Here is a 12,598-nt window from a genome sequence, read left to right as displayed (position 1 = left end):
TCACCCGAAAGGAAAACAGAAAAGAAAAAAAGTGAGAGGCAAAAAGAGTTAAGGCGACAGAAGCAAAACGAGAAATTGAAACATGGAACTAGCAGAGACAGGTAAATGAAATGACCACATTTTCTGACGCAACTCCACTTTTACGTTGAGATGGACTGGTTATAATAATGTTCACTTAATCAGCAACCTGAAAAAGACGAGAATGTCATGTTGAAGAAAAATAACGGGTTTCTGAATGTTGGGCAAAAATCAACAGTGCAAACGGCAGAGAGTAAATGTATTTTTTTTCATGGATGACAAAGTGACACCTTTACAAAATGATTTGCAGCAAATCTGCCTCATTGCTCCACCTACAGGCTCGGGTCGATCAGTGGGTGAATACACAGAGCTGTACGCACAACTTCACAGTGCCTGGCTGCTGCTCAGCAAGATTTTTTTCCGCTTCAGGATCCAGTCGAAAGGGTCAATTGTCAGACACTGCTTCTTCTTTCTCAGAGGATTTTATCTTGCAGTAGCACCGAATGTTCGTGGACGTAAGTTGGAATCGGTATTGCGTGAAACGATGCAAAGTAAAACAAAAAAGGCGGCTGCGTTGACAGCTCGCCCGACACCAAACTGTTGCACACCCGCTCGGCTCATATTTTATAAATGGTTTTATATATATTTTTGTTGGCATTTCCCCCTGAAAGGAGTCGGAGCTTTTGACGTGGGCATCGAGGCCTGAATTCAGATAGAGTTATTGACGGGATTATTTATTTTGATTTTTGTGAAAAGAAGTTTTTTTTTTCCTCTTTCTCTCCCTCTCTACACTTTTCGTTTTCTTTTCCGCCTCCCTTTTCGGCGGGGACTCGATCTTTATCTTTAAAACGTTTGGATCCTGGGCGTACCCGTTTCGCAAACGCCCCCCACCCCTGCGATCAGACGAAAACTTACAACAAATAGCACCAAAGTACAGTAATGGGGGGGTCATAAGAGCTGACACCGTGAGAATTGGAAATTGCGAATGTATTTCATGAAATTTGGATAGTTACACGGATACATTTCTTAAAGCGGTGTTGTTCCAGAACAAAAAGTTTGACATGTCACTATTTTGGGGTGTCCAACTTTAATCTATTATCTCAATTATTCCAATTTTATACGAAATTCCGCAATTCAAACGTATGTGCTTTTTTCTGTTAATAATCTAATATGTTGGCGTTTGTTTTTTTTTAATTAAATTTATGTTTTTTGTTCGGTGGTGCAGCTTTAAATCGGCGCTGCTGACGTTATGACGTCATTGGGACCCGGGGTTGCGGATCTGGACTTGCTCGGTGATTGGCTGCATGGGGCGGCGGGTGAGAGCGCACGGCGTCGTGTTACGTGGCTGCGATGTGGGGGCTTGCTGCTGAACTTGGTTGAGAGGCGAGTGACAGCCGAGGGGACATTTTGGGATCGGGAAGGAAGCGCGAGTTTCGAGAGCGGGCGGTAGGCCCAGGAGTACGGGGCCGAGCGGCGCTATGAGGTGGGGAAACGGCAGCGGCCGACAGACTGCAGCTACGCCCGGTGGTCGCTTCAGTTGAGGGGCTGGGAAGTTGCGTTCGAGGGGGAGCGGCCCCTTGGTCTGGGCCCAGCCGCCAAGTTTGGGGGTGGGCGGGTGGTGGGAATGCTATTGCACCGATCTGCCCCTGCAGGCCGCGGCAACAGCTTGACCCAGCCCGCCCGGCTCTCTCCTCCAGTGACGGCCGTTTAACTTGTCTGTGCGTCCAAAGACTGTGGATCAAAACCTGACACCGAGAGGAGAGGAACGGAGGCAAATGTTTACAAGCTGGTGAAATGAGCTGGATAGCAGCTCATAGAATAATGACCAAGTTTATACAGAGGAGAGACAGACTCTCGAATATAACCAGTTTCAGTCAGGTCAACGAGAATGTGTTCAGATTTTCTTGAGGCACTTTTAGATTGTTCTTTACTTTGACAGTGTCTCTGATTTCCACGCCTCCCTCCCAATTTTGTCCACGTGTGGGTGTTTGTTGGTGCCACAGGTCCTAGGTACAGTGCTGCTGGTGGCATTTGAGCCACAGAGGATCTTCTCCCAAGTTTTGAAATCTGCCTGTGCTGTAGGCAGCATTTTCCGACTGTTTACTGTGAATGGACAAAATCTGGTCTTAAATTGATGGTTAATCGCTTAGTAAATTCCTCTGTGATCAATACTCATTGCAAGGACTGAGTCCAGGCAAGAGGGAAACTACAGACGAGGATATGTACGTGATTTGAATGAGACCTGGGGGCAGGAGAGTGCACGTCCCTTAAACTTGTTAGCAGAAAATGAACATTTGAGATGGAAGCCCTTTTTGATAGGATTTTGAAGTGTATCTGCTTTCAAAATACCGAGCATTTCCTATTTAGTTCATTTTAAAGTTTATCATTTCAATATTTTGTTTTTAATGGTGGTTAAATTGAGATGAAGGGGTTTGTTCACTGCTGTGCCATCTCCTTATCTGAATCAGCTTTAGGTTTGTTTTGAAATTCATTTCAAAGATGCCTTGTGTTTCTCTGGAGAACTATTTGTTATTTTTCTTCAGTAATGTTTTTATTAACATTTGTTTGCTGACGTTGCCTTTAAATTGGAAGATAAATAATTTATGGAGATGTACAAAAATGTCTCTTTAGAATAATACCAATGCAGATCGCAAATAGAAATAAAATCACAGTAAAGCAAATAGGCATCAGTAAAGGCAGTACAACATACGCATAGAATGGTAGGGTGGCAGACTAGTTTAAAAAGAACTTGGAAGACACCAATAGGTGATGGAAATGTGCTGCAATATCTGTAGCTAAATGTTTTAGTGCTTATCTCCGTCTGTTGACGTGGACTGTCTACCAGGTATGGAACGGTAAGATAGCATTGAGAAGCAAGCATAGTGTATACATTGTAACTGTGGTGCTGAACATCCCAGAGAATTGAGAAACATTATAACGTAAATTAACCACAGCGTTGTTTCCCAGTCCTCCTGTAGCCCAAGTTTGTTGGTGAAGTGAATGCCAAATTGTATTTCCCATTGTCAGTGACTGACACAGTGAAGTTACATTTCAGGGGGAGCAGTCCAGGGTCCAAGCCCTGCCGCCAAGTGAGGGGTGGTTGAATGAAACCTGGTGTTGTGCAATTACCCAAAGCAATTTGGATTTGAGGGACTTCATCTCGGTTGTTTGTTAAATATGATTGCTGGCTCAGACCAGTATTCTACCAACTCAACAGGTGCTTTGATACGGGATCAGAAAAGGTTTGGAAACCTAGTTAAATAATTAAGATGAAGCCAGTCACTCAGATTTTTTCTGTGAGTGCTGAGTACCATTTGCAAAGATGCATGGTGTTCTGTGTGCTGCTTGAATGGACCAAGCTGCTCACAGAATGAAAAACACAGTTGGAAAGAGATATTTGATAATTTATAACGTAAATTATGTCTTGTTATATTGTGCTTGGATTTTGATCCACCAGTATTGCAGCAAGAAATACAAGTTTAAAGGTTTTTAGTTGTTCAATGTGAATAGCATACACATGGAAGCTGACTGCATGTCTGTGGGTGACATCGCTGATGAGCAGTATGTAAATGAGGAAAAGGAGACTCCAGAGGATAGCTCCTTGGGGGATTCTAGAAGTAACCATGGCTGCAGAGAGATTAAGGTGGGAAATTCACCATAATCACAGTAACAGAGGATATCATTTGATTAAGGCCATTTCACTGCTGTGGCAGGGGAGAATCAATTCTGTGCCTCACAGGTCAGAGTTTATAACAGATAGAGTGGAATTATGTTATTGAGTTTCAGACTACATAGTGGTTAGTGGGAAATTGGGGATTAAACTTAAAATATACTGAGATAGGTGTGCATGTTTGAAACAGACTGGAGAAAATTTGAAGTATCTTGGAAGATATTGAGAGCCAATGCTCATATTTCATTATACTGGGTTTGTTCTGTGATGTTAAGTGTTCTGGCTGAAATGTCATTTTCTTTGTTGCAGCTTGTGCTGTGAGTGCCCAGTTCAATGATGGCAAATTTGGCAGAGGATGAGAGCATGAAACCGGGAAAACAAATCTGGAATGTGGTTGCAGATGGATTAAGTGAAGGGAGTGGCAGTCTGAAAGACTGTGAAGGAGTAATGGAAGGTGGGCAGATGCTGGCAGCCATGCCTGGGTCCATAATGCAGTTCTTGCCACATGGCGACAACAACAGTAACAAACAGCGACTGGATGGCGTTGAAATCACAAATGGAGCTAGTGGGCAGCAGGAAAACCTTTCTCAGGCAGCCAGTGACCTTTCAGAGTTGGAGCAGAGCCTCGCTGCCCTGAATGAGCTGCAGGATGCAGGGAATAGAGCAAAGAGTGACACAGATGTTGGGCTGTACCCTGGTGGCTGTGAGGATGATTTCCTCGGGGTCCTCGAGGATGGCGGCTGTGTGGATTTTCTGCCCGATCTCGAGTTCTTCCCATCTCCTATGGGGGAAAAGCAGCAGGGCAGCCCCTGGAGTCTGACTACTTTCTGTGGAGATGATGAGTCAGGTTTGCTGTCGCCTCTGTCCTCTGAGCCTGCCCTGCTCAGGGACAGCCTGGTGGATCTGCAGCCGATTGAGAAGTGTACTGCCTCCTGGCTAACTCCAGAAAGTAGACATACTGAGAGCAAGGAGGATATCTGGGCCCCTTTGCCAGCCACAGCATCTGCTCCCATGGAGGTGAAGCAAGAACAGGAGAGCTACATTGAATTGGTCACTCCTGGAGTCATCAAACAGGAACAAGTCAACAGGGGTTACTGCAGAGCTGCCAATGGCGCAGCAGCAGCCCACAGTGCAGAAAATGAGTCTATTTATCTATACAGCACAGAACCAGTGCAAACCAGCGGCGATCAGAAACCCATCTTCAGCTTCGTTCCACCTTTCTCAACAGTAGCTCAAGCCTGGGAAGTGTTCCAGCGTCCCAGTGCAAATCTGTCTGGCAGCAGGGTGGGAAACATCTACTCTGGGAGAGGAGCTTTACCTGCCAAGTACAATAGGTAAGTGCCATTTTTGCTGTTAGACTTGGAACCAATATTTTTGTGTTGCCACATCTGAGCAAGACACACACTTGGTAGCAGAAATAAAAAGCAGCACTTCATTGGCTTTGAAGTGCTTTAGGACATCCTGAGGTCATATAAATGCAAGTTCTTTTTTCTTTCATTATTCCTGCACCTGCATTTATAACGAGAGTAATCTGTAAATTTGTCATTCTGTAATTACATTTTCCTGCTTATAAAATGACTCAATTTTGCATGAAGAGAATCTGCTATGCTGCAACCAACTTTATTCTATTTTCCAACTTGCCTGAAGCTTTGTCAATGTATTACATAATAATGACAGGAATGTTTGACATTTGGAACTGAATTATGTCTGCACTCCTTCGTCCAATTGTCCTCGTCACCTCACTCTTTACACCAGAAGACTTTGTCATCATGTGCAATGCCATGAGAGATCGAGTGTGTGTCGGTGGATTTTCATAAACGTATCAGTGATCTTAGAACAATTAGGAAATTCTTGAAATTTTCTAGTAAATTTTTGTTTTAAGGTTTTATTACATCAAAATCAGTGTTTTGAGTTACCTTGGCTGTACCACTTGCACTAGTCCAAAAACATTGTCCTGCGAAAGATGAAAACCCAAAAAGAATTAAATAGTTCCACAGTCTTATTCTGTCTCCACAAAATAACAGTATAAGAGCTGCTAAACCCACTGACTGATAAAGAACTTCTTTTAACTTGATTTTGAGAGCAGTCGTTTGCACATTGTATGTTTAGGATGGAAGGTTCAAACAGAAGAGATATATCAACGGTGGTTCAAAATTTGCTGAGAAACTTGGAGAGTTTATTTAATTCATTCCTGTGCATAGTTATTTAGTTTGATCTATTTTGCTAAAATTGGTTTTGAAGTTGAGCCAGAATCCAGGCTTCTTACCACTACTTCAAAACTAAACTTGATCTGGGATTGCAAAGTTTAATTTTCCAAAATGCAGCCTCAAAAGTTGCTCAGTTAATATTTCTCAAATTTCAGCAGAGGAACTATCAGGATATGATGGATACTATTTAATAGTAATCTGCTTGACTTTAGTATTTGTAACAATTAGAGTGCTGTCAGTAGTTAGTGAAGAGAAAATATCTTCCTAGCCTGCAGTTTCTCCTTTTTTTGAAAAAAATGCTGAGGATTATTTGAGCATTAGTCGCATTTGAATTGAAGTACATTTCTGGATGTTGAGCAAGGAACAGCATTGCATATGTTGCAAGTGAGAGATCAGCTTTGGCAGAGCTGAAAATCAATGATGTTTCATTTGATCCTTATTTCAATCTGTATCTGAGTAATAGCATTGAAACCATAAATCTGACGTAAACTGTGCTTTTAAGCAAACTCATTAGCTAATAGTAATTATGTGATTGCACTGTTGAAAATATTTCCTAGTAATCTTGTTAGTGACTGGTAAGCGTGTGCTGACTTGATTGATTCATGTTCAGCTGACAAGAAAGACTCTGGATTAATGCCTATAAAGAAGGACTAGATTACAGTGGGGATTCGATGACTTTATCTGTAGAGTAATATTGACCAGTTCTTTCCCAGTTTACACAAATGCTGCTGTTGACTGTGGTGAAATCCAACTCAATGGACAACAATAATTAGACATACCACAACTCTGATCCCTTGCTATGTTCTACCCTTGCTGCAAACCTCTGCACTATTGGTCATGGACCCACATTGCTCCATCCAGAGGCTGGTTGCCAGCTCTAATTTAACACCAGATCTCAGAACTAATCAGAGCGCGGGATGTGTGTGGTGGGGGCGGGAGAGAAATACTATCAACATATGAATTTAATGCTCAGTTGCTTCAAAGTGTTTTAAGTGGGTGCACAAACGCACACAACATTGGACTCTGCAGATCAGCTGATTTCCTGAGAGCAGATCTGTTCAGGAAATCAGCTAACTTTGCAGTCCCAGTACTGAATAAGCCTGTATATCTGTGTATCTTTTTTTTTAACTTGCTCTCGCTCTGAAGCAATGCAGGCAGTGGAATTTTGGTCTTTTTTTAAATCAGTTTAATTCTTTCATGTCTTTGCAGATAGCAAAGCTGGAGTGCCCGTCTTTTAGTAGCAGTTTGAGATTCTGGAGCTTCTTGATTTGTGTTTTTTGGGAGGTTTCAATAAGACCAGCTGTTTTTGTTATTTCCTTCTAGTGGAACTACAAATGATTCCTGTTAAGAGATTCCGTTTGCTTGGCTTATGGCAAAGATTTTCCTTTTTCACACTGAGAAAGACAGAAAACACTTTCACATTGGAAATGCCTACGAAGCATTGGGCAGTCAACTTAATAGTACTTATCAGTTCTATTCTTTTTTCCAATGTACTGTTAATTCTTTACTTTATTGTTATCCTTCTCCTAAAATTGTATTGTTTCACCAAGATGGTTACCAATTCACCTGAAACGGTGAGTCTATTTTGCAGGAAATATGTTCCACAGATTGTAATTGCCACAGGGATAATGGCCCAGATTTCGTGGTCAGCGGCAAAGTGACAACGTTCACATTGACCTCAAAGAAAGATGCCCACAAAGATCTAGCGATCTCTGAGGCATAGTTTTCCCCTTTCCCAATGTCAGATTGAGTCTGCCACCAAGTCCAGGGATCTTTAGGCATCCAGCAACAGTGGTCGTCAAGCAGGGTAACCAGCCAATCACATTAATGCATTCTCACAGGCAGCAAACCAGGAAGTGAAATAAACTGAATTTTTCCCTTTTAATTAAAATTTTACAGAGCAACATAAATGATTGGAACATACACATGGGATTAAGGTTGGAGCTGAAATATCAAACATTTAAAAAAAAAATCTTAAATATGTAATTTTTTAAATCAAAATTCAGAAATTTGACATTCCCCAAGTATAAAACTAGTTTGTTAGGGCCAGTGAGGCTGATTAGCAGTAATTATGAACTTAGTATACCATTAAAAATCCAGTTGCACCTTATGGTGCACATGGTGTAATTTTTTTCAAGGGGCTTTACACGAAGACTAATAATGTAAAAGGACAAGTTTTCGTCAGTTCAGTGATTGCTGTCTGGGGGAGTGGATGAGGGGATTTCAACATTGCACCCTGTGGGGAAGCGTCGAATCACTGACGGGATCTTTTGAAATTCCACATTTATCTGCGCATGTGTGGAGGTGGCTGTCCGTTTCAGAGGGGTAATGATGTTGAATGCTGGCAGTTTTGCTGTCATTAGTTCGCCATTATTTCTTCCACAAAATCTGGACCTATGCCTTTCTGCTGATATTAAAGTCAGATGTGATGCAATTGCTAACAAACAGATAAGTTGCTCCAAAATATACCTGTGGGGATATAGCTCAGCCATAGGTTGTTCACTGATTGAAAGCCAAAGAACCGTCACTGTAAGTATTACCCAGAATAGTGATTATACCACATAGTGTACCATTTAATAGAGGAGCCAGTGTCACATCTTTATGTAACTGGTAGATAGAGTCATAGTCCTTTATGCCACAGAAAGAGGCCAGTCGGCCCTTTGAGTCCATGCCAATGAGAGAGATTTATTTATGCAGTAGAATAAATGAAGAACATAATTGTATCGATGTATTGACTATTCCTATTTAAATTTTTAAACATGGTCAGCACCATTTTGGACCTCCTGGTAAAAGGAAGAGCGTCACTGAACTTAATTCACTATTTTTACATCCATGTTATAAAGGAATAATAGTGAAGTGAAGTGAAGTGGAACATGTCCAACTGGAGGAAACTACAGAGATGGGGAGGGTTGAGGTCATAAAGAGATTTAAACGAGGGAAAAGGTTTTAAACTGGAAGCATTGGCTGACCAAGAACAGTGTTTTTCAGCAAGGGGAGAAGTGATGGCTGAGTTGGACTTGATCCAGGATAGAATGAAGGCCGCAAAGTTTCCGATAAACTGCAATTTAGAGGATGTAAAAAAAATCAGGAGAGCGTTAGCGTTGTCGAATCTAGAGCTGTCCTGGTCAGTTGTTGAGGGTGTCAGCAGCAGATGGGCTAAGGCAGAGGCAGGAAATGTTATGCAAGTGGAAGTAAGCAATCTTTGTGTTCAAGAAGTCATAGTTGGAAACTTGCTCGGGGTGAGAGCAGTCTGTTCAAATTGAGACAGTAGCCAGGGAGAGGAATTGACTCAGTGGCAGTGGTAGAGTTTGTGGCAATGGTTTTGGTCTTCCCAATGTTTTTCCGGAGGAACTACATCTCGTCGAAAACTGGATGTCGAACAAGCAATCCGACCACAGCCAGCAGAGGGGTTAAGAGAGGTGGTAGAGAGGTAGAACTTGGTGTTATCAGCATGGATGTGCCATCTGACCCTGTGTCTTTGGATGATGCCAATGTGTAGCATGTAAATAACAGGAGGAGGGAGCCAAGGTAGATCCTTGGGGGACTCTGGGGTAACCTGGAGGGATGGAAAGAGGAGCCAGTGCTCTCTGTGTGCTGGCTATGATTGAATAGGTAAGAGTGGAACCAAGAGCGAGCTTGACAGTGGAAGAGAGGTTTTGAAGGAGGATGATGTAGTTGACCATGTCTGAGGCTCCATTTATTGAAGCGAGTAAATGTACCATGATCACAATGTCTGAGGACATTACTTGACTTGGATTAGAGTTGGTTTCAGTGCTGTGGCAAAGGGCGAGATTCAGACATGGATTTAAGAGTAAGATGGGCCCAGATTTGTGAGGTGAGAACATATTTATGGAGTTTGATGAGGAAAGAGAGAATGCAGATGGGGTGGTAGTTTGCAAGGGCCAAGGTGTTGTGGGTGCATTTTTTTAAGGAGGAAATGATGGTAGTTTGTAGAGGACTAGAGAATCTACACAATCTCATTAGATTATTGCAATCATGTTTGCATTCATTACACTGTTCGGAAAAAATGTTTGAGCTGACTGTGTTCAGTGCATTGATTGGCTGTTTGTTTAGTCGCGTCTGTATTCGCTTAGTTGGGAGGCAGCTTATGCCTCTTGAATATGGTAAAAAATGCTCCTTCAGTTAAATTTTTAACTTACAATTTTGTTAGCTAATTCTTAGGGCTGTGGTCCTGCACAGTGTTCTCTCTACATCCATGGAATGAATTCCTTTCATCATTTAAAGAAAATTGCATCCTATCTTGCTCCCTGCCGTAATCAAATGTAGCTTCTTCAGTCTTTTAACAGTGATCTCTGGCTTTGAGCTGTATATCTTCCTTGCTGTTTTTTGAATCCTTGCTATTTTTTTCTCTTCATAAGTGTAGTGACTAAAACTAGGCATAATGTCTGCATGTCATGAATGCTTTATACTGTCAGTATGTCTCATTTGGCCTTGTATTGAATGGATTTATTTATGTACCTAAACTGTTGGAGCCTGTATGGGTGGAGCTAAGAAACACCAAGGGACAGAAAACGTTGGTGGGGGTTGTCTATAGGCCCCCAAACAGTAATGGAGATGTAAGGGATGGCATTAAACAAGAAATTAGAGACGCATGCAGCAACTGTAATTATAGGTGACATTAATCTACATATAGATTGTTCAAGCCAAATTAGCAACAATACTGTGGAGGAGAATTTCCTGGAGTGTGTACATGATTGTTTTTTAAACCAATACATTGAGGAACCAACTAGATAACCGGCTATCCTAGACTGGGTATTGTGCAATGAGAAAGGTTTATTTAAAAATCTTGTTGTGTGGGGTCCCTTGGGGAGGAGCGACCATAACATGATAGAATTCTTCATTAAGATGGAGAGTGAAGTAGTAGAATCCGAAACTAGGGTCCTGAATCTAAATAAAGGAAACTATGAAGGTATGAGGCGCGAGTTGGCCATGATAGATTGGGGAACTTTGCTAAAAGGGTTGACGGTGGACAGGCAATGGATAATATTTAAAGAATGTGTGCATGAATTTCAACAATTATTCTTTCCTGTCTGGTGCAAAAATAAAACTGGAAAGGTGGCTCAACCGTGGCTTATAAAAGAAATTAGGGATGGTACTAGATCCAAAGATGAGGCATATAAAATTGCCAGAAAGTCTGAGGATTGGGAGCAGTTTAGAATTCAGCAAAGAAGGACAAAGAGGTTGATTAAGCGGGGGGAAATAGAGTATGAGAGTAAACTTGTGGGCAACATAAAAACTGATGGCAAAAGCTTCTATAAATATGTGAAGAGAAAAAGATTAGTGAAGACAAATGTAGGTCCCTTACAATCAGAAACGGGGGAAGTTATAATGGGGAACAAAGAAATGGCAGAACAATTAAACACATATTTTGGTTCTGTCTTCACATAGGAGGACACAAATAACCTCCCTGAAATGTTAGGGAACCAAGGGTCTAATGAGAGGGAGGAACTGAAGGAAATCAGTATTAGTAAAAAAAAAAGTGCTAGGGAAATTAATGGGTTTAAAGGCTGACAAATCCCCAGGGCCTGATAATCTACATCCCAGAATACTTAAGGAAATGGCCCTGGAAATAGTGGATGCATTGGTGATCATCTTCCAAAATTCTATAGACTCTGGAGCAGTTCCTACAGATTGGGAGGTGGCAAATGTAACCCCACTATTTAAAAAAGGAGGGAGAGAAAAAACTGGGAGCTACAGACCAGTGAGCCTGACATCAGTAGTGGGGAAAATGCTAGAGTCTGTTATAAAGGATGTGATAGCAGAACATCTGGAAAGCATAAACGGTATTGGGCAAAGTCAGCATAGGTTTATAAAAGGGAAATCGTGCTTAACAAATCTACTGGAGTTTTTTGAGGATTTAACTAGTAGGATAATCAGGGAGAACCTGTAGATGTGGTTTATTTGGATTTTCAGAAAGTTTTTGATAAAGTCCCGCATAAGAGGTTAGTGTGCAAAATTAAAGCACGTGGGATTGGTGATAATATACTGGCATGGATTGAGAATTGGTTGACAGACAGGAAACAGAGAGTAGGAATAAATAGGTCTTTTTCCAGGTGGAAGACAGTGACTAGTGGGGTACCGCAAGGATCAGTGCTTGGGCCCCAGCTATTAACACTATATATTAATGACTTTGGTGGTGAGGGAACGAAATGTAACATTTCCAAGTTTGCAGACCACACAAAGCTGGGGGGGCGGAATTGAGCTGTGAGGAGGATGCAAAGAGGCTGCAGTGTGATTTGGACAAGTTAGGTGAGTGGGCAAATGCATGGCAAATGCAGTATAACATGGATAAATGTGAGGTTATCCACTTTGGTTGTAAAAACAGGCAGATTATTCTCTGAATGGTGATAGATTGGGAAAGTGGGAGGTGCAACGAGACCTGGGTGTCCTTGTACACCAGTTGCTGAAAGCAAGCATTCAGATGCAACAAGCGATTAAGAAGGCGAATGGTATGTTGACCTTCATTGCAAGAGGATTTGAGTACAGGAGCAAGGATGCCTTACTGCAGTTATACAGGGCCTTGGTGAGACCACATCTGGAGTATTATGTGCAGTTTTGATCTCCTTATCTGAGAAAGGGTGGTCTTACCATGGAGGGAGTACAAGGAGACTTACTAGGCTGATTCCTGGGATGGCAGGATTGACGTATGAGAGATTGGGTCGACTAGGCCTATATTCACTAG

At 41.9% G+C, this 12,598-nt stretch overlaps 1 protein-coding gene across 5 annotated transcripts in view; it reads left to right on the top strand.

Annotated features, from left to right (window-relative positions):
- Positions 1-379: 379 nt before the first annotated feature.
- Positions 380-12,598, top strand: part of LOC137375929 (glucocorticoid receptor-like) — a 151,824-nt gene continuing 139,605 nt past the window's right edge. For 3 of the 5 annotated variants that reach the window (XM_068043652.1, XM_068043649.1, XM_068043653.1), the window contains exons 1-3: positions 380-533; positions 1,244-1,501; positions 3,998-5,022. In XM_068043652.1, coding sequence (XP_067899753.1) covers positions 4,022-5,022 — 1,001 coding nt within the window. In that variant the 5' untranslated portion in view covers positions 380-533; positions 1,244-1,501; positions 3,998-4,021. The remainder of the gene's footprint in view (positions 534-1,243; positions 1,502-3,997; positions 5,023-12,598) is intronic. The other 2 variants (XM_068043651.1, XM_068043650.1) reach the window with 2 other exon arrangements.

Source organism: Heterodontus francisci, chromosome 12 (assembly GCF_036365525.1).
Source record: "Heterodontus francisci isolate sHetFra1 chromosome 12, sHetFra1.hap1, whole genome shotgun sequence".
Classification (NCBI taxonomy): domain Eukaryota; kingdom Metazoa; phylum Chordata; class Chondrichthyes; order Heterodontiformes; family Heterodontidae; genus Heterodontus; species Heterodontus francisci.
The sequence above is the reverse complement of the archived record's forward strand: the minus strand, read 5'-3'. Positions and strand labels throughout refer to the sequence as shown.